General features: G+C 43.8%; 1 protein-coding gene across 2 annotated transcripts in view; it reads right to left on the bottom strand.

Annotated features, from left to right (window-relative positions):
- Positions 1–23,266, bottom strand: part of chsy1 (chondroitin sulfate synthase 1) — a 58,262-nt gene that overhangs the window by 32,302 nt on the left and 2,694 nt on the right. For both annotated transcript variants that reach the window (XM_034108671.1, XM_034108680.1), the window contains one exon: positions 21,804–22,299. In XM_034108671.1, coding sequence (XP_033964562.1) covers positions 21,804–22,299 — 496 coding nt within the window. The remainder of the gene's footprint in view (positions 1–21,803; positions 22,300–23,266) is intronic.

Below are 23,266 nucleotides of genomic sequence, written 5' to 3'. Positions count from 1 at the left end.
CATAACGGGATGAAATCAAAGTGAATGGCCTGCTGCTGCTGAATGCATGGGGCAAGTGACTGGAAAAAGTTTTAAAAGTTATTACATCGTTTCAGATAATAAATAATAATGATAATTCATCCTATTTAGGGGCGCCTTTCAAAGCACCCAAAGACACCTTACAATGCATAACATATTCCAAGGAAAGGTTTTAAGACAGTACAAAGAATGCAGTCTGGGTGATGTTTTTTATGTGGGGTGCAGATGAGAGGGAGCTGTCCAGAATGACACCAAGATGTTGTGTTTGAGTTCTTGATAAGCCATGAAAACAGTAAAAGAAGTGTCTCCTGTTCACCAAAACATACCCATCTGTTATGGAAAAAGAAAGTATTCCAAAAGTAATCTGAATACTATTTATACAATTATGGGCTATATAAAAATCGCTGGCCCGCGATAGTGTCTATTAGTTACATTTCGGCCCTTGGACAAATGTAGTTGGTGATCCCTGCTTTATACTCAGGGTTTGATTCCCACTCCTTTCTGTATTTTTGAGAATACAATTTAGACTGTGCCATGATGTTTAGCTTGTCACAGAGGCACACACACAGTGGACGAGGTGATTGAGTGACTGAGGCTGTGTGAGTCAAAGCGAAGCAAAGGCAGTTATTTATTATAGTGTGAAAGTGAGTGAAGAAAGATTTACATTTTACATTTAAATCCCGCTCAAAACCAGGGGGAGTGTGGTTGTCTCCTCTCTGCTCTGACTGCAGTAGCAGCTCTGCTGTGGCAGGCAACTGTCAGTCTGAGCGCCTGTGAGTACTATGGGAGGGAGGCGGGGCTCACGGCAGCACCCGCAGCTCGTTAACTGCAGAACAATACGTGAGTCTCCAAACACCAGAAAAGTCCCTAATAACACCATTATAAATCGTTAGATTAGTCGTTAGTCGCTTTTGACACAAATAAGTAGCCGGAGGGTTTGGAAAGCCGCCAAATTTAACGAGAAAATCGCCAAGTTGGCAACACTGGAAGTAATAATTGTCTTACTGCATGTATTCATCGATGAAAAAGAAGCCATGTGCACATTGTGCATATAGAAAATTGAGGATGCAACGCATTGTTATGCATCGTGATATCGAATCGAAGACAGGATAATCATAATCGAATCGTGAGACCAGTGAAGATGCACAACCCAAGTGTTGTTATCCCGGGGACTCTTTTCAGTGACGGACCTTCGGACAGCAGAGCAAAGGCAAGTGTTTAGTATGTTTATTCTGAAGTACATTTTATTATTTTAGCGCTGACAAACCGTTCATAAAACTACACTTATGTCAGTCATAGTTTTGAGCAACAAAAAGATCTCTAGCGGCACAAATCAATGTTTGTTTACAGGGGGTGTGGCCTATTCAGCCACCCAGCATCAAAAATAAACGATCAGTTTACCAGTACATATAACCCGTTCACTACATATATTCTCCTGTAAACCCGAACTGCATGTGGTACAAACAATAACATGCTTCTCCAATTAGGAAGCCAACCAAAGCGTAACAGAGACCAAGGGCCCTTCTCACTTCGCTTAAATTGATTCCTTGCGTCCCTCACTTGCGTCGTTTCCCTGCGACTAGTCCCTCCCACCAGGGAAGCATGGAGAGACGCAAGGAAACCACGAGAAGCAGGGAAATGAGTTTTAAGAGCAATGGGACGTCCTTTCCTCCGGAGCGTCACGTGAAGCGCCGTCCGTTTGTGATGACGCTGCACAGCTGATCGTCTGACAGCAGCTCTGTCCCCGTTATTTTCACAAACACCCCCGCCTCTGTTAGTACACATTTACTGACACAAACATTTGTATCATCTGTTGTAGACCCAAATAAATAAAATCGAATAATATAGAAATGGATACAAAATTGAGGCACACATGTAGTTTTGACCATTAACTGTGTGGTATTGTTATGTCAATGCCTATTTGTATGGACCTCTATCAGGGAATCCATTCATGCTGTATCATTGTGTTGAGCCAGGTAGCATCCCCAGAGGAGGAGAGTGTCAGCGAGAGTGAGGAGAGCAAAGAGCAGGAGGACATAGATTACTTTGCCCGCCCGAGCCATCTATGTTACAGATGTTTTTAGAACAACAACATACCAGAAATCCAGTTGTGCAGAAGGTATTCACCTGGAAAGATGGCACCAGCAGAAAGTGGCTTACATATTGCAAGGGACGTCATATGTTGTTTTGTATGTCTGGCATTTGGGAAGAGGACTGACACTGGCACATTTATAACTGGAATGTCAGATTGGAGGCGCGCACACCAGCATACAGAGGAGCACAAAAAGAGCATTACACATTCAACCTGTGCTGAAGCTTTTTTCTTACGGTGCTCTAAAGCAGACATCGAAAGCCGATTCTATCGCTCGAAGTGGAGTCGAAAGAGATGAGTTTTCAGTCTGGAAGATGTGTAGGCTTTCTGCTGTCCTGATTTCAATGGGGAGCTCATTCCACCATTTTGGAGCCAGGATAGCAAACCCACGTGTTTTTGCTGATGGGAACTTGGGTTGGCCTACCTGCCCGTCAGCCTTCCATCTGTGCACAAACTTATCTCGTGCGCTCATCGGTCATGTTCGTGTGTGTTGGAGGAGGGGCTCTGTAAGGAAGTCTGAAGTTGGTGCCTTATGGAATGTGGCTCATTAAAAAATAAGTACAGCTCTTGTATAACTGGTCGGCCCCACCTGCAGCAGGTACACCAGGGGTGACAACTCTGACTCATCTGGCGTGTGACACACGTGTCCCCTCTCAATCTCACGCTGCCCAAACTATTCTCAAGCCCAAAACAAGATGAACCGGTGATCGTTTTTGGTTGGTTATATACAATGTAGAGTTGACAGCTGCTCAAGCTGTCAGGCAGTCAGATGTCTGCTCATAGGGAACAAGTCCGAAAGAGACGTCAGGTTTTGGAGCGTGTGGTGGATGTGGTGAAAGTGCAGGCAGGTGGAGAATGAGGGAGCATATATGCTAGCTGACAACACCGTGGACCACGGTAACTTTTTGGAGCTCATCCTTTTATTAGGAAAGTATGATGTCTGCTTAAAAGAGCATCTGGATGATTGCGTAGAGAAGAGCAAGAAATTGCACCAATCCAGTGGAACAAAAGGTAGAGGGTCTCTCATCACCCTACTCTCCAAAACTCCTGTTAACTCCATGATAGAAACTGTTGGTTGTCTAATCAAAGAAAGTATCTCCAGTGATGTCCAGAAGGCCGGAATGTGTTCTGTTCAGCTGGACACAACACAAGACATAACTTCTCAGGATCAGTGTTCAGTAATCTTAAAATATGTCAATGAGACTGTGCAAGAGAGGCTTGTGGCTTTAGTGAAGTGCCATGCATCCACCGGACAATACTATGTGAACATGCTCTCAGAGGTCTTAGAGCATCTGAAACTGGACAAGGGCATGTGTATAGGTATCTCACGCTGCCCAAACTATTCTCAAGCCCAAAACAAGATGAACCGGTGATCGTCTTTGGTTGGTTATTTACAATGTTGAGTTGACAGCTGCTCAAGCTTTTGATCCGCTCCCTCCCCGCCTCCACCACCATCAGACCCCCCTATTAGTGCTCAGTCACTGTTCGCTTTGTGAGAGGGTTTGAAGGTCTAATTTCTAATGATTGATAGTTACACATACTTGTGGTATGTATTAGTTTAGTTTGCCCCTGAGATCTCAAAATATGCGACTCGAGTCAAGTCATGTGACTCGAGTCCCCACCTCTGCACTCCTGTATCATAATACTTATAGTGCCGTTCTTCATTCTATAATTGAGGTTTTTAACTGTTTGACATATTGAGAACTGGAAAGCAGAACTTTAGGTTGTGGTAATATATGACTCACGCATGTCAGTAACCTATAGTAATATAATAATAATATATTTAGTGTGTATTTCGCTGTTGCTTCGTATGCGTTTGCGTGTAAATGGGGTCTTACAGTACTTAAGTACATTAAAATCACTGAATGTGGTACTGATTGATTGGTGATAAAATACTACACATACTATATGAAAGGCCATTCTGTGACAATGGTCTTCCTGTCTCTGGGCCCTGGTCCGTCCTTTCACTGAGGCATCCTCACATCATTCCTCCAGCAGCAACCTGAGCTCCAACCTGCTGCAGCTCGGACAAAGAGGCCTTCTAATCCCACAGCCACACAGTAACAGCAGCAAGGAGTCCCTTCTCTTACGTTTCCACAAACACACACCTTGGACTCTCAAACCAGCGGGACACAGAGGGAAACCGGTGTTCTTTACATGAGCAGGTCTATAACGCCTCTTAACACAAATCGTACTATGCCCGCGAATGATTCCATGGCCTCTCTACATTGGTGGAGGGAGGGGACTAAGCTCACCCCCACACACACACCAGCAGCAGATGAGGTTATCAGCCAGCCGCCTGGCTAAGACAACAGCTCGTGTCGCCGAACACGGAGAGAAAGCTTTCTGCTAATCCCCAGAGGAGAGCCAGACAGGCCAGAGAAAGAAAGCTGTGCTTTTTCTGTGGAAAGCTTAGCTTGAAACTCATTGTGTTGTCTTCAAGACAATACAACTAAATAACTGTACTGTCCGCCTGGACACTTACACAATACAAGATAACTTTTTGTATAAATTGCCAACGAGGCTGCCAACATTTATTTACAAAAAATGCCACATTTTATTTGACCGAGTATGGTCTCAGTAACATGGTCAGTCTGGGAGGGTCTTATGTTCTCAGTCTGAACTACAGCGCTTGAAATATCTAAATCATATCATCAAGGACACATTTCTTCAAATATTAAACTAATGAGTTAAAATCACCCATTATAACGAGAGATTAAATTCTCTTAATTTCTTAGATTCTCATTAAAAAGATTATTTAAGGAGGTAGACGTATATGTTGCAATAAGAACTGATATTTGTAGTGACAAATGAAAACACCACCAATAGATTTTAATTCATAACAATTTGACCAGTGAATTTCATTCCACTGGATATATATTTCACATAAATCATACCACAGCCCCCTTTTAAGCTGCGTCACTCGGTAAATGTTATAACCTGGTAGGATAAAGGCTTCTATAGTGGAATCATGAAGCCTGGGCTGAAGTTGAATAGTCCATTTAGCTTAGGAACCTTCCTAACGGAGTGAAATGACCCGGAAGTCCCTCAGTGGCAGCCATGATAAGTGCTGTTCCAATTGTCTAGATGAAAGAAAAGGAGGTTTCAAACTTCCTTTATAACCTCCTTTAGCTTAGGAACCACTGGACCTCCCTAACCGAAAGGAGAGGAGAAAATGCTGCCCCACAATGCCTTGCAGCCGCAGCATTTGCCGTCACACAACAGTCGGCCGTTCACGGAAACAACCGATTATGACCGAGAAATTATATCATGAAAGTTACGGTGCTTATTAAGCATTTTAAAAACGTATGTGGTAAGTTGCCAAAGTGCTTTGTTCTGAACGTTCATCAGTATTGTAATCAAAGAGAAATATGAACGTTAGTTTTTACTGAAATTATCAAATAGTCAACATTTCACAGTCTTTACTGAGCTGTGTGGGGTTTGTTCAACTTTTAAAAGATGTTTGAATGGTGATATACACAGTGATAGATGTTAAGGACTAACGTTTATAATAAATACATTTGTATTGATTTTAAGATCTTTAGTTCATACAATCATACGTATTGGGATCATTTGTATTAATGTGGACCGGAGGGAGAGGGTGACGAGCATAAGGTTTACTTTCCTTTTTTATTTCAATTCCAACTTTGGTCATGAAGAATATGTTTCTCTGTTGTCCACGTTCATAAAGCAAAGCAGCAGCATCAGAGCACGGTGCAGAGTCTCTAGATGAGTTTACAGTAGTGCTGCACGATTAATCGAAAAAAGATCGTGATCTCGATTCAGACACCTATGCGATCTCATTTCTAAATTACGGCGATCCTATGACGTCATGCTGATCTTTTTTTTTTTTTTTTCTTTTACATTTTTTATTATTTTGCTTCTGAATAATACCAACTTGCAATGTCAATCATACTTAAACGATGTAAAGCAAATATACTCTATACATTTAACATTAAAGTACCATGATCGCATGCAAATGGTAGTGTTCTGTCTGTCTCTCCTCCTCTCATGCAGTGTTAACGCTGCAGCCACTAGTGTTGCCAGTTTTTGCGGAAGGAATAAGCAACCAGGTTTATGAAAACAAGCGCAAAAGAACATGAGCACTTTAAACCTATATATGTCGGGTCGGCTATTTGAAAATAACCTATCTACAAACTCACAACCGTAACAACCATTATTACTTACTACCAAGCAACTTCACAGAAAGATAAGCCCAATGTGGCTTATAATAAGTATACCTGGCAACACTCACTGACTGCAGCACGTGAGGGCAGGAGCCGGCAGTAGGCCTATGTTTCCAGAAGCGTTAGCATTAGCACTGATTAGCAAAGAGTGACGAGAGCGACTAGTAGTACAAGAAAAACAGAAATGAGTGACACAGAAATGAGTGACGAGGAGGTCGAGGACAATGACAACAACACCGATGAAAAAAAAAGGGGGGGGAACATTGTAACTTGCCAGCGTTCCTCCCTGAAACCTCAGAATGTCGACATGTTGGTGTTCTTAGTCAATAATCTTAAAGTGCAGTAGATGGACTGTGCTAGTAGCTAGGCAGCTAGGCTTTATTTACATTTATTCTGAAGCTGTAACTTTATGTTCTGTTCCGTTTTTATATTCAGTACTGACTGCAGTATTTAAGTTAATCCTTTTGATTCAGTGACATTACTACTCAGTGGAGTCTAGCACTTTGTTTAAGTTTATGTTTTTTTCAGTACACGAACCTTTAAAGAGCCTGTGACACGGTTTTCCCCCATCATCCAAACCCATCAATTTGAGTAAATGTTGTCCCCTTGAAAACCGTTACTGAACTGATTTTGGATATTTGTACTTTGATAACCATTAATCTGCCCTTCAATGTTGACAATTTTCTGGATCTTCTCGCGGATTCTTCAAGTCCCGCCAAATGATGTGTGACGTCATTGCGGGCACAGCACTCCAGCTGCACCGTTCAGGATCCCTGCTTCTGCATGTAAACACACGATGGTGCACACAGTAGCAAGCTCAAACAGCGATGACAGTTTACTTTTGAACGTGTCTGAGAGCTCATATGAGGCTGAAGGATCGGTTTATGTTGTATCTGTTAGAAGTTTAGGAATGAGGTGCGTCAATATGGGCGATCATATGGTCATGTAGCCAGTGGTGGACTGGGACTAAAAATCATCCCGGGACTCTCGACCGGCCCACTTCGGTACCGCTAGTAAATTGTCAACGGGGGGAGTGGGGGATGTCAGGGGCGGCGGGTGCTGTAGATAGTAAATGTAAATATGTAAATATTTGTGTCACTGCATCCTGGTAAAATACAAATATAATGTATAATGTCTGTGTCTTTGACCTTAGCGCTGCTAGCCACCTGTGCCCTGTACTACGAAGCCAGTTCAACAGACCCTGGATATGTTTGAGTAACAAACAAACTAACAACAAACTAACAAACGAGATCTCGCTAAGCGGTCCTACGACGCTGGTTATCAACTCGGTAAATCAAGCCATGGTTTCTCTCTGAGAGCGCGTTCACGTCAAATGCGGCTTTCACACCAGCGCTTTTCCCTTTCTAGCTCCGAGCGGGAGCTTTTCTGGTTCATCTCCGGTTTCCCTTTTCAGCTCCCGCTCTGTGCACACCGCCCACTGGCGCCCCAGAGCTGCGTCATGGCGTCACCGTTTACATTGCTGATTTGCTCCCCAACGGAAGCCATTACGGCGCACACAACAACAACAACTGCGTCGGGTCGATGATCGTGTTGCTTTTAATCACACGAAGCCAGAATAAATTGAATAACGACTTCTCCAACCTTATGCTCCAGAGTGCCGTGGTTCATTGTTTATTAATGTGTTTCTGCAGCATTTACCGACCGCTGCAGTGCTGGCTGCTCTTCCACGGGAGTTTATTCTCCCGTTAGCTCCCGGTTAGCTCACACTGCAACGGCCGCTCTAAAGTATTCACTGTCCGACTCACACAAGCAGCTGATGCATATCCCCAGTTCCCCTTAGCCTAAGTGAATGTGTGTCAGTCTGAATTGACACTGTTTGGTATCACAATGCTGTTATGAAAGTTTCTCTGGTATAAAACGGGTGATGTTAGCATAGCAACCGAAGCTAAACTGACTACTTGCATCCGATAGCTGCAATAATACAAAACACGTCTGCCTCTCTCCACAATGATCGATAACAGTGAACGGATGGTCAAAGTAAGGTACAAATAAACAGAATCACACGAAGCCTGGTTAGTGTTGCCTGACTTTATAAAGTGTGTTTATAAGCACACTGCTTGTAGGCAGGCATGACAGTCGACCCATGTTCAGGGGAGGTGGGTTTAGTTTCCTGCACGCCTCGACGTAAGAGAGACGTAAGCGACGTCGCCTCTTAACTCCAAAGCTCTTGCCTCCAATTTTTTGGAGCTGGAAATGAAGCGGATTCCGGAGCTAAGAGCCGGCGCCGCTGCGGTGTGAACAGGAAAAGCCGGCGCTTTTCAGGCTCTAGCTCCGAGCCGGAGCTGAAAAGGCGCTGGTGTGAAAGGGGCATAAGACACGAGTGGATCTGACTTTAATTACATTTGTCTCGAGTGTTTCGTCAACATAATGTGTTGCTTAAAATAATACTTCTGCATACAGTCTGTGACACTGAGTGTTGCACGGCCAGATGAGGCTGGAGAAGCTGACTCAGATAAGGAAATATATGATATATTATGATATTATATGATCGATGATCTGATTGATGATGTAATATGAATGATAAGTGCGACACGTCGGCGTCTTCTCTGCATGCGGCAGTTTAAACTGTATTTCCTTTATCCTGTAATATGACTTGAGAGATTTAAACTCCGCACACTGAGTTGATCTCTTTTCTATAGACGCCGGAGGCGGGCAGCGTCAGGTAAAAAAAGATATTTAGCCTTCCCAAACCTGAGCCTCACGCGCCGCCTATGGGGGATGTGCTAGTTACTTATCCGACCGGCCCACTTCGGTACCGGCCCATCGGGATTCGTCCCGATGGCCAGTCCGCCACTGCACCCAGCCCACGTAAACTGTCAACGGGGGGAGCCTCGCTGCGGGGAAACGGTGGACCTAGTGTCCCGATCGGAGTGGGAATAATAATAATAATCCGTGCATTTTATCCATTAATTTCCCCAACATTGTGGTAAAAAAACCACACGTTTAATCCATGTTGGTGTACTACAGAGGTGCCCAGTACGTCGACCGCGGGCGACCGGTCGCCCGCGGGGGCAATGCTGGTAGACCGCGAGTCATTCATTAAAATTAAAAAAAAAATCAAGCTCTGTTAAAATAGACAAAACAGGTTTTGATCCCTCCTCCCTTGTCCTCCCTGCCACTTAATTCAGGAGTTTACTTGATTGACAGAAAAAGCGACCTATCGCTTTCCAGTCTGTTAACACAGAATGCAAAGCGATATAACATCAGTCAAGTGCCGGGTAGTGATGGGAATCAAATGCCATGCCTCATTTCGCTCCATTTGCTCTTTCCAGCGCTGTTTTTGCAGGGGGCTGATTCTGTGAGCTGCAGCTGACCACGCCCCCCTGCAGGAGAGGGGAGCGTGCTCTGAGATCAGCTGCTAGGCTGCAGCGGGGAGAAGAGGGATATAGGTACTTTCCAAGGTTTGACATAATGAATTGTGCTACTTTGTGCACATTGTGCAAGCAACGATGTTTTCAAATCTGTAATCAAAAAGCTCCTCAAAAACACTATAGAAGCAGTTCCTGCCTTTGTTACGTTAGTTCAAACAGTAACATCGGACTACTTTTCTTAGCGGATGCATGTCAATTTAAATCAATACATATAACTATTTTTTAAATCAATAAAATCATTTTCTAAATCCATAAAAGCATTTCAATTAATATTGGGTGTCATGTCGTTACTTTGTTGAGAATGTGGCCATGTGTAATACGCGGGATAATGTGCACATTGCATAATGTGCCTTCATGCCGATCTAGATCCCTCCGCAAAAAAAACGGCTCGTTCGCGGGCGAGAGCCGGCTCCCGTCGTTCACTTAAAAGAGCCAGAGAGAGAGAGAGAGAGAGAGAGAGAGAGAGAGAGAGAGAGAGCCTATATTGGACCTATGTATATTTCATTATAACTTTGAGAGACTGTTCATAGGACCCATTTGAGTCTGGTGTCTAAATTGAGTGTTCTACTCGTTTATTGTATTCCTTGTACTTATATTTGTGTTTTATGTTTAAGATTTCAGGACATGGAGAGTGGTTTATTAGCCTGCTTGTTATGTGTTTCTTAACAGAGAGAGAGAGAAATAGAGAGAGGTTAACATGCCATTTTAGTTTTATGTATTCATGTATTTGTTTCTGTTCAAGAACCCAAATAGAGTTGTTGTAGTTATCCCATGTATACATAACACTTGTTATTCAGCTCCTTGCAATTTGGGATTTTATTTTTGGTTGGTAGACCTCGGTGAGCTGGTCATTTCAAAAGTAGCCCACCGGCCCAAAAAGTGTGGGCACCCCTGGTGTACTACAACTACAAAAAGCATCGGTTTGTTTTCTCATCAGGAAATGCAGACCGGCTCAAACAAACGTTTTTTAATCATCATCCTCACGATCATTTAATGTGTTCATATGTTCGCCGAATTGACATGAAAGCACTAATAAATGTAGTTTCATCCACTTGAGTTTACGACTACAAAAATAATCGATTTGTTTTTATATCACATCCGATGGGGGGAAATTCAGCAGCTCTCACTCCCGATTTGTAATCCTAATGTAGTCATCATCTTCACCACGATCATTTATGTTTATGTCGCCGAATTGACATGAAAGCACTGACAAATATGAATATACTGTAGTCAACTTCATTAAAACGTTATTAACGTGCCTAAACTCAGTAATTCACCATTTCTACATACACACTTTGTCCGTGTTTGGCTCTCGAAGCGTTCCCGCATTGACGTCACTTCCGGCTTCCCCCAAAACTTCAAAATGAGTCGATGGAATTTCCCCGCGATGTTCGAAATTATTGATATTTAACGGAACGGTATCGCTTTTTCTTTTTTAAACTGACGGTTCGAGATTACTAGTAGCCCAATATTTCATTGCACAACAGTTGTTGGGATGCTGTCACAGGCTCTTTAAGTGCAGTAGTTGAACTGGGTGCTAGCCGGCTAGGCTTTTTTTAATATTATTATTCTAAAGCTGGGACGGTTTTGTTTTTATATTCAGCACTGTGGTGAGGTATTTTGAGTAACTTAAGTGCATTCCCCCCTGTAACAAACAGGTTGGTGTTGTTGTACAGTAGTTGGGTGTCCTGTCACTGTGGACAGGTGCTACTGCAAAGTTTACATTTTGTTATTATAAAGCTGCAAAAATTCTATTTTTTATGTTCAGCACTCAGGCAGCAGCAATATCTTTATTTTAGTTACTGTATGTTTTGTTACCAGAGAGACTTGAGTCAGGCACTTTGTTTAAAGCCACAGTAGTTGGCTGTCAAATTCATTTGAGTTACTTGCTACAAGAAACTGAGACTTGGATTTAAGTCCAGCACTTTGATGTTGATGGTGTCTGTTAAAGCCACAATAGTTGGCTCCAGGTGCCACATTTTGAATGTAGTAATGTTTGTTCAGTATTCAGCAACTACAGACTAAAGACAAAGTTATGTTTTTGTTACAAGAGAGACACATTTTGTCTGTTTAAATTCATTGTACTCACATGACGTCTAAGAGTAAGAGTGCAATAAATATTTTCATTGAAACGATGAGAATCGTGATCTCAATTCTTATGGAGGAAAATCGTGATTCACATTTGAGCAAGAATCGTGCAGCACTAGTTTACAGTAGTCCCTCCTTCTTATTGAACATCCATGTTGTAGTCCGCTGTATAGAACACTGTAGTTTCCATCAGGGCTGGACTGGCCACCTGGCATACCGGGCATTTGCCCGGTGGGCCGACGTGCCTTTTCGTCATTTTTTTTTTTCTGAAGTCCCGGCCCATAAGATTGGCCCTCTGTTTAAATGTTTTTAGTAATTGACACTGGGCCGGCCCAATCAAATCTTTAATCACCTCCCCCTTTGGGCCGCTCGGTGTGCATCATTAAATCACGCCCCCAGGAGGTGAGCCGGCCGTTGAAGCCAAACTGCCTTTTTTTTCGAGAACAAAAAAAGTTCGAGTTAGAAATGCCGATTTTTCCCGATCCGATTAAGAGAGAAAAAAGGTAACAGATAACGGCTGGTCACCCAACGCGATGAATTAAGCTACCTTGGCTGTTATTGTGTTGGCCTTTTTACTGTTCTGGGGCAGTTTCTCTTTCCTTTTAAAAGTCTCTGAAAGTGTCGGTTGTTTCAGTGCCGTTACCTGAGTGGCCGCTGTGTACTCGCCGTGTTGTTGTTGGCGTTTGTTTCTCAGGTAGCGTGTTAGATTGGTCGTGTTGAACGTAGCTCTGTTCTTTCCACCACGCGGAACCTCTGCCTTCCAAACATTGCATCTGGCTGTTATACTGCCTTCGCTTTCAATTTTATAATACTTCCAAACTCCTGACATTTTCTCTGTCCCGACTCCCGAGTCACCAGCTGAACGTAGCCTCTTGTTAGCTTACTGCTACTATTAGACACTGCGCCCACTCTGTTGCCAGATTTCAGAGAAATAAGCACTATGAAAACAAGCCCAAAGAAAGCAACACATACATGATGTTGTGTAATTTCAAACCAAAACTAAGTCCTCAGGATGACTTTAAGACGTGAACATGGTCATTTTTGTTTTGTAACATTAAATTAAAAAAAAATATTTTATATAAAAAATTTTTTTTAAAAATCCCGATCCCCGATTTTTTGAAAATCACCTGATCGGCTCCGATCCCCGATCACGTGATCGGATCGGGACATCTCTAGACGTCATATGTTGTTTTGTATGTCTGGCTATGGTATGTTTGGGAAGAGGACTGACACTGGCACATTTATAACTGGAATGTCAGATTGGAGGCGCGCACACCAGCATACAGAGGAGCACGAAAAGAGCATTACACATTCAACCTGTGCTGAAGCTTTTTTCTTACGGTGCTCTAAAGCAGACATCGAAAGCAGATTCTATCGCTCGAAGTGGAGTCGAAAGAGATGAGTTTTCAGTCTGGAAGATGTGTAGGCTTTCTGCTGTCCTGATTTCAATGGGGAGCTCATTCCACCATTTTGGAGCCAGGATAGCAAACCCACGTGTTTTTGCTGATGGGAACTTGGGTTGGCCTACCTGCCGTCAGCCTTCCATCTGTGCACAAACTTATCTCGTGCGCTCATCGGTCATGTTCGTGTGTGTTGGAGGAGGGGCTCTGTAAGGAAGTCTGAAGTTGGTGCCTTATGGAATGTGGCTCATTAAAAAATAAGTACAGCTCTTGTATAACTGGTCGGCCCCACCTGCAGCAGGTACACCAGGGGTGACAACTCTGACTCATCTGGCGTGTGACACACGTGTCCCCTCTCAATCTCACGCTGCCCAAACTATTCTCAAGCCCAAAACAAGATGAACCGGTGATCATTTTTGGTTGGTTATTTACAATGTTGAGTTGACAGCTGCTCAAGCTGTTGATCCGCTCCCTACACATACTTGTGGTATGTATTAGTTTAGTTTGCCCCTGGTACGAAAAAAGGATAATAATAATAGCGTTTTTTTTTTTATTATACTGAGTTATTCTTCTTGTCAGGAACCGCTACTATTCGTTTGTTTTATGGATTTGGGCCGGTCTGGGTCTAAATGCCAGGGCCGATTTGCTGTACCAGTCCAGCCCTGGTTTCCATAGTTCCCCCACAGCAGCAGACGCACATTCATGACGTCCGCTGGCGCATCATGAACACGTCGGATAGTGAATGTGCAGTCGGATTTTTGGATTATCCGACCACAACCCAGGTCTCAGATAAACCAGGAAATCTGAATTAGAGCCAAGTAAGTATGATGGGCGCAGTCACTTTTAGATTGAATGCTTCGTATTTTTAAATGTCCACTTAAAATGCGAGATTAGAAAATAACAGACACCACTAGAGTGCGTTCCAAGGGTTTGGTTTGTTTGGTGGCTCAACAGATCTGCATTGTGTGTATATCTGTTTTGTAGCAGGTCGCCAACATGACTTCAAAAATGTAAAAGTAATACGAATATTAAGAAAAGCTGTGACTGCACCTGACTCACCTGCCGCCATCTTGAATGTATCTTACCTCCATCTTGCATAAGCAACCAATTGTGTCAGGGCTCTATGATGCTGACATTCATGGTGTTCAGTCCAGCCTTCTCATACATTCAAAGAGCAAATCTAATCATCATATGTTGATGTTCTTGAGGGGTTTCCAGTTGTGATAGCAAATCTGCTGCTGTCTGTGAGGACTAAATAGTGCAACGCTTAACTGAAAATTGCATATTGAATAGCAGAGGCGGAAGAGGCCTGCAGGTTAGGGCAGCTACAAAAGCAGTGGAGAGAAGATGTCAAACATATCCAACAGGCCTCTCCCAAATCTGATGGAATCTGGCTTTACTACACACCAAGTCAAATGACACTGACCAACTCTGACCCAACCGTGTGTGTGTGTGTGTGTGTGTGTGTGTGTGTGTGTGTGTGTGTGTGTGTGTGTGTGTGTGTGTGTGTGTGTGTGTGTGTGTGTGTGTGTGTGTGTGTGTGTGTGTGTGTGTGTGTGTGTGTGTGTGTGTGTGTGTGTGTGTGTGTGTGTGTGTGTGTGTGTGTGTGTGTGTGTGTGTGTGTGTGTGTGTGTGTGTGTGTGTGTGTGTGTGTGTTAGCTTAGGAACCTTCCTGACTGAGTGAAATGAACCGGAAGTTTTGAATCATAAATCTCATCGATAGATTTAGGATTAGAAAATTATAAAAGTAATCATAAATCTAATCAATAGATTTATGATTAGAAAATTATAAAATAGGGTAGACATGTGGAGATTATCCGACTGAACAAAACGTGATCCGTCTCTTAAATGTGTCAACCACAGACCTGGGGTGACAAGCATAAGTTTTACCTTGATTTTTTATTTCAATTCCAACTTTGGTCATGAAGAATATATGTTATACTGTTGTCCACATTCATAAAGCATAAAAGAACAGCATCAGAGCACGGTGCAGAGTATCTAGGTGGGTCCGCTGTTCTTATTATACATCCATGTAGTCCGCTGTATATAACACTGTAGTTTCCCCACAGCAGCAGACGCACATTCATGACGTCCGCTGGCGCATCATAAACACGTTGGATAGTGTGAGTGCAGTCGATTCTCTAAAGTACCGCAGTCTCTTCTCCTAAGTCCTTTTGAATTCTCCTATCCACTGTTCCTTAACCCTGTGACGTTTCACTCAGAGGTCAAGGAATAATGGATAGGAAAAGACGATAGGAGCGGATTTTTGTCTATTTTCCATCTCTGAAGCATGAACGTCACTTTTTAATGCATTTTAAATACCCGTTTGTGTTGGTTTATAACTTAAAATGCAATTATACTTTTCATTGGTTCCCTACTGTCTACACACAGCTGACAGTGTGTTTTGATTCAGCTGATCAAACAGTACATTCACATTCTGACCAGCGGCCAGTATCAAGCTACAGATCACTTTTTGTAGAGTTTAATGGAAATTGAAAGAAGACTTTAATGTCTGATAATTGAAGGATATGTGTAAGAGCTTTAACTCCATGAGTACTGTATATGAGCCTGGGGAATCCGGCAGGGGGGTAACCATGCGCCGCTCTGGCAGGAAACCTCACTGCGATTCAGAAAAGGATCGAGAGCATTTAAGATGCATAACCACCATGTATAATATGGACTTAGAAACTCAAACATCAGCAGTAACTGACGATGAAGAGGAAACACAAGGGGAGGACCTGTATGGTCATTGTAAGACTCTTATAAACTAATCTCCTCTAATAGGATGCTAGAGGCTTAACAACACCAATGTGATTGACTGTGATGGCTGGAACATGGAGGAGGGACCATGCTCAGCTTCTACTGTTAGCTCATCTGAATGCATCATCTTCATTATCAATTCTTTTTTTCATGAAGTGATAAAAAAAAAAAACAGCTGCACCTGAGTGACTCATCTAGCCAAGTCATCCATACAATTCCAAAAAGGAGGCCTGACCCAAAAGGAACTCTAAAGGCCCGGACACACCAAGCTGACACCAAAGAACTGACACAGACGGACCCCGACTGTTGTGTCGCCTCACGTCTCCTGCGTCTTGGCCATGTGTCGCACTGGAACACACCGCAAAGACTTCAGCCGACGGCCAAGAAGCACGTACGCATTGCGCATGCGTGAGTGGCAATAACTCTCCTTACCAGCAGGCGGCGGTAGTGTGTATTCTTCATTCAAAAGAGGCAACAACCGGAAGACAGACAGATAACCGAGAGAAGAAGAACAGACTGCGTGATATAAACAAACAACAAATAGTGTGCGTTCCATTTTCACTCTACAGCGAGAAGCTCAAGGGGCTTTCCCGAACCCGAGTCGAGAGCTGGAGGTAAATGAAATCTCAGATTTGCCTTCTCAATAGTTTGTTTGGGTCCCTCACTTCCGTTTCGCTTCTCATGCACTGATTCGCTAGCTGAACAGCCAATCAGAGTGATTTCTTTTACCGACAGCCTTTGGCCGATTCAACATGTTGAATCGGCGTCGGCACGGCTGAAAAGACCCGACTGTGCGGGACACACCAATCTGAGCAGGGCGTGTCGACGCCCATTTGACATTAATGCACTAGCAATGCAATAGTTTGTCAAATTTTGAAGCAAATATTCTTGTACTTTTCTGTTTATTGAACGTATTGTAAGTTGCTTTGGACTAAAGCATCAGCTGAATGAAATGTTATAAACTGTAATATAATGGAATACATACAGATTAGGGCATTCAACATTAACACGTTAATGCTTGTGATCAATCTTGAAACCTTAACGCGTTGAAATATATGTATATTTATATGTATGTAGATGTAGATTTGTCGTATATGGGTTGGCTTTAAAAAAGTATTTACTATAATTGATACTTTGGAATGAATGGTGCTTAGCATCTTTCACTGCTTGTTTTTTATGTGATTATTCTCAACAACTCTTCCTCCAGTCAGTGCTCTCACGTCAGAGTTGAATGAGAGAAAGGAAAAAGTAAAATAGATAATCAGAGGGTGGAGGAGTCCAGAAGCGTGACTCAGGCCTGGACTGGCACAGTTGAGAGTGCCAAGCAGACAGGAGAGGAGACGGCTTCTGACTACCGGAGGGGAAGAAAGGGAGACTGGAAGAGAACTGCAGGGAAGACTCGTCTACGCTCATGACAGTTCAGAGAAAGGAAACACATGGAGACAGAGCTGGATGCTGACTTCAGTAAGAAAGTAAAGACAGTTCATGTGAACAGCAACAAACAAAGGCACCATTCATACGCATTATGCCAAGTGTGTCTTATCAGATATGATTTCATACACATTCTTTCAGTTCACTCAAAGGTATAAAAATGAAAGCTGTGGCTGGAGGAGTGAAAGCAGAGAACATGTCAGCATTCTGCTTCAACAGTCCTTCGGAGTTGCTTAGCATACAATTAGAGAGGAAAAGAAGGAGGCGGAGTAAAAAAAGGAAAGCATGAGTTGGCAGTTGGCAGGTGGAGGAGGAGCCTGGCCCCCTCTCTGCGGGGACACACTGCACCTCAGCTGGGCCCGGGCTGCAGCATGGCGTCTCAAAGCAACATTTACTTATTCTTATAGCTTTTCTGGGATGGTTGCTATGACGACTTTCCCAAATGGCAATACTTTTTATAATTCACATCTTCTTTTATTTTAAATAATGTGGTGTGCACAACACCTTACAAATAACTAAGTGCAGCAAGCGGCTCAAGCTAGCAAAGGTGGTAACCATAGAAACAAAACTGAACAAATGTGCCGCAAGTCTCTGCACCCAGCCTCGCGGCGAAACCCTCTGTCAGGGTAACAACTCCATGATCACATGGCTGTGCTTCAGTCATGTCTTCACAGACTGACGTGTCCAGAAGGAAAGGGGTCTCGCAGGATCCAATGTCTGGACCTCTCTGCGCACTGCCCGTAGCTTCCAACAGGTCCACGTGTTTGGCACATCTGTGATGAACATGCGAGGCATTCCCCCCTTCAGCCGGTGTCTGTGGATTTTCCCCTCATGATTTTATACAAATCTGATCTGATCTTTGAATCCTTCCACAACAGACATTTCTGCTGCAAAGTGCATGCACTTGGTGAATTTGTTCAAATGTAATCACTGGTTAAACTGAGTGACCAGTACAAATATTAAATGTTCCATTTTCAGTTTAGTGCATTTGCCTGTATGCCTGCTGGATGTACCACTGTAGGCCAGACACTGCATGTAAGATATGAAGCCATGTGTAGCTTTCAATATGTACAAATGCCACTAAGATAAGAAGGAATACATTGAACCCAGTTAATCCCGAATGAGAGGCGGCGCTGTGGCAGGACGCGCAGTGAGGGGCCGCTCAGCAGAGGTGAGGATTAGGAGGTGGACTCGGCTCTCAGCAGTGCAGCCTTGTGATTCCCATTAGCTGTGTTGGAGCTTGTTTGTGAGCTGGCATGCGGGGTGGGGGAGGGAATGGTCTCAGGGCTCCGAGTACAGCAGGCTGCTGCTGCTGCTGCTGCTGCTCATACAGTCAAGCCAGCACGCTTCAACGTTCAGGAAGGGGTTCCTGGGTCTTGGTCTTTTTCATTTAGTTTCTGGCCAGAGATTAGAAGTCATGAATGAGGTCAAGTTAAGATGTAACAGTAGTATCTTTGGAATGGTGCGATTGCATGATGGTACGTATTTAGGAGTCACGAAGGTGCTTTGTGATCAAAAGCCAGTCATGAAGTTTTTACTCGATACCCCCCAACTCCGATGAATGACTTGGCCAGACACCGACTAACCTTTCTGAGGGGGCTCCATAGTTCGCTGAAGGTTAAAGAAGGAGCATGTCTGAAGAAACAAAAAGGTTACAAAGTGACACGGGGGAGGTGCCAGGGCCGTGCGGTGGGAAAGCAGAGCCTATGCAACATGTAGAAGACCAAAGGATGACAGAAAGTGCCCCTCGATGAGGAAAGTCCCCCTGTAGTAAGGTTGCAGCGGTCGCTAGTAGACTTCTACAATCTCCCAGAATGCAACCGTCCTGCAGAGCAGTGCTTGCTGCTGCCACACAGCCTGCACTTGGAGCTGTAACTTGTGCCAATTCAGCACTTCTGGCCTTCCATTGCTGCTGGCTTCTGGGTGACGAGTGTAAACAAGGGGCAGAGCCAGTACTGAGGAGGGACGAGGGGGGGCACAGGGCGCCGAGTGAACATTTCATATTCAAACATTATTATTTAACTAAGTGAGACAACAGATATAAAGATATCCACCGAGACGGCCTCTGATCACAGAGCACTTCCTCATAAGCAAGTCAACGGACTAACAATGTCTCATTTCATTTACACACCTTTAACAGGAAGTTACTTCACTCATCTGACGTTTCAGGAATGAAACTCAAACACAATGTTAATGTCTTCATCTTCACACACGGCACTCTTATTGACACAGACACAAGCTTATACAAATCATTTGTTGTATATACTGTATATGATCCACAATGTGATATATCTAAATATATTTCATTAACTGCAATAAAAAAAAGAGAGCGAGACAGAGTGCGTGTGTGTGTGTGTGCGTGCGGAGCAGACAAGAGCATGTCGAGACATGGCTCATGAGCGTGGGCGGTCGCTTCCCGTCTCTTGGTCTAGATTCCCAGACTGAGCTTGTATGTCTGATGGTGTAGAGATGTAGGCTCTGAAACATTAAGATGACGATGCATTTCAGGACTATTGGATTTCCTGTTACAAAGAGTGATCTTGAATGGAGGTCTGCTTTGTTTCACAAAAACGGAAGCAGTACGCTGACACGTGTCAAGGTCATCTGGAAAGAGACGTCTAGAAAGCTGCAGAGCAAACGGAGTCAGAGGGTGTTTCTCAATCTCCAGGATGCTTGCTTGGTAGCACGTGTCTTCCGAGCCTCTTGCTTCAGAAGCGAGGCAAGAATCCTTCCTGGCATTAGGAAAATGAAGAGTGGAACAGGCGAGCAGGTGTGCGTCATATGAGAGGCCCCGCCTTACATTTTCCACCACAGATTTGGGGAAATTGGTCCGTGTGCAAAGCATTGTGGGGATTTTAAGACCGGAGTCTAAACACATTTTGAAATGTCTCCAAACGAAGTACGCCGGGCTCGGTAGAATTCCAAGTATGCTGGACATTGGAACAGTCCTTGGGCGGCACTCGGTGAAGTAGTATGCTTGAAATAGTGGGTCTGTGAATCCGTGTATTCGAGTAGGAAAAACAAAAACTTGGGTTGTTTTTTTGTTTTAAAACCAAAATGGGAACAACTTTTTGACCATTTCTTTTTATTTATTAAAGTAAACGCGAAGCTCTCGAAGTGATTTCAAAACAAAAGCACTTGAAGCACAACAGCATCTGGTTAAAGGAAACGTGATAATATTCGGCTAGTTCCTTGCGTCGCAACGATAAGCCTCTCAGCGTAGTATCTCTATGTCTAAAATGGCCTCGCGTTAGCTTTGTCAAATCAGAAGCTCTTTTTCCTGCTATATATGATGAGTGATACCATAAGTTCTTAATAAAACTGACACTGTTGGACTCAGTAAAAGTACTTCATTTTATTTCAAGTCAAACTAGTACTGTGTACTTTGTGATGAATGCTCTGTCAAAGTCCCTTCTATAGTACATAATGCATGTCTTTGATGAGCGATACAAATAAAATGTTACCATTAGGTCTTTATGACGGCTGGACTCGGTAGTAGTACGCCTACTACCAACAATACAATTAAGTGTTTGTTTTTTTAGAAATCCTCTGTCAAAGTCCCCTCCTGAGTACAAGAGTGCTATTTTTTATAATATAACACGAGTTTTGAGTTTTTCCTATTCGGCTTTGAAACGGAATAACCAAGAACTCCTGCTGAGACATCATGTTGCTCTGTTGATAACTACACCGCTGCAAACATCTGTATGAAACTTTGTTTAGACCACAGTGAGGGTCAACCAGCTGTTGACTATTATCATTTACACAACAGTGGTCTCTCAGCATTAAGATGCTGTAAAGCAGAGCATGCAGCTATGTTTGATTTATGACTTGCTAGCTTCTTCAAAGACTAGTTTACACGGCCCCTGGCTGTTTGGGTAATAACGCAACGGAGAACAAGCTGGGCAGAAAAGTCTCTGCCTGCAAAGTTCCTTCAACAGCTTTTGAGTATAAATAAAGCGCAATAGCCCAGCAGCCTTTATAAGGGTATCTGCCTGCCTCTGAGTGCCTCGTATCCAACGCATGTTGCGATAGGCTCCTCTGGAACACCGTATGGCACCAGAGCCAAAAGAACAGGGCGGTTGTTCTATTTATAGAACTCTTCCTGCATGCTCTTTTGTTTCTTCATTTCAGTGAGACATAACTGCCAACACGTGTGTATACAACATAGGAAACACGGGGTGAGCAGCCACACAGCTCTCTGGGAAGCTGCTGCAGTGGAACCCATCTCCTGTGTTCCAGGAGAAGCACAGCCATGAGGGGTGTGACAGACCAGAAGGCCAACAGGCCGAATGAGGCCCTACTTTCTCTTGCATCTTAAAGTCTGACTGAATGTAATCAACGGTGCCGTTTCTGAGGTCAAACTTGTAAAGTATCCCTTCACACACGCACTGAGAGGCCGCTTCATATCTGAAGCACGTGAATGACAACATCTTACCTCATAGGACCAGACACACTGGACCCCGGCAAACCTCCTGACACAGCGGCCGATCTCCACGTCTTCGTGGGTGGTGTACATCTCCTGTAGACATTCTCGAATGTGGGGCACCATCCTCTTGAGGACCTCGCGGCTCATGATGACCCCTGGCCCCCCCATGCAGAAGTTCTCCCCGGGCTCCAGAGCTAGTTTACCCAGCTCCTCCCGGGCCCCCATGCCTGTTTGGCCCAGAAAGATGGCCTCGCTGCTGTTGAGGCTGCGCAGGAAGCTCTCCAGCTTCTCACTCTTGATGTAGACGTCGTCATCGGCCCTCATGAACCACTCGTACTTGTCCAGGTAATGGTCATGCATGTACTTTAGCATCATGAAGGACTTTTTCTGCGGTGGGTAAGAGTCATCTACGTTCTTCAGAGCCACGATGGGAATGGGTATAGAGGTGTCGGAGCCTTCGCTGGAGAAGAACTCCACACGTCCTGGAACCGTCTGCGCCCACGTCCTGTGAACACACAGAGTCAAGAAAAGGGAAATGATGGATAAGCAGGATTTGTAATATGTATCAGCTCATGTTACCAATCTCTCGTAAATATCTATAAACTTGAATCCCTTAATGTTTGTTCTACATGCTATATTTATTCTCTAGCGTCTCTTCTGGTCGTTTGGTATGTACTCTGCTGAAATGCATTGTTGTCTTAGTAACTGCACTCTGTCCAATGGGAACAAAGTAGAATGTGGGCTGAACAGTGATAGCAAGAGAATAGAGTTGACACTGTGCACATGTTGGCTCATCGAGGCCGGAGCTCGACAAAGTCCAAGACCTATTGTTATCCTAGGAATTATTTGTGCTACCAAAAAAGTGTCTTTTTGAGGGCCTTAGAAAAAGTAAAAGACAGATGTTTTTTTAACACTTGTGGGGTCAGATGTAAATATATATTTCTATGGGGGGTTTAATCACAAACAGGCTCTATAGCGCCCCCTAACAAGCAGCGTTTGGTTGTGGGTCACCTAAAAGTCTGAAACTCTACATACGTAGCACGATGGGACGCACAAAGAAGTCAGCGCGAGGCATACCGTAAACCCAACAGGAAGTCATATCGATGTTCAACATGAGCAGCTGATCAAATCGACATCCTGCATTGAGATCAAAGCTGCCCAAAACAAAACTTATCTGAAAAGTGTGTTGTACTGCGAATGTATTCATATATGGTGATCAACAACATGCCCTTGTCCGATGTGTTGCTTTGCTATCCACGACATTTGTATTTCTCTAATAAGCGGTGTAAAACATTGTCGGAACATGTTCTCTTGTGGACATCGCAGACTCGGAGTGAAACATGACTGCAGCCAAGCGCTACGAGCCTTTCCTCATAAGATCATATAACAATAACATTGAGCCTCTTAGTCCGACACAAGAGGAACACTGTGTTGCTTCCAGACTGCTAAAGGACAACAGCTGCACACGCCTT

The sequence above is a fragment of the Pseudochaenichthys georgianus genome, chromosome 3 (assembly GCF_902827115.2).
Source record: "Pseudochaenichthys georgianus chromosome 3, fPseGeo1.2, whole genome shotgun sequence".
Lineage (NCBI taxonomy): Eukaryota > Metazoa > Chordata > Actinopteri > Perciformes > Channichthyidae > Pseudochaenichthys > Pseudochaenichthys georgianus.
The sequence above is the reverse complement of the archived record's forward strand: the minus strand, read 5'-3'. Positions and strand labels throughout refer to the sequence as shown.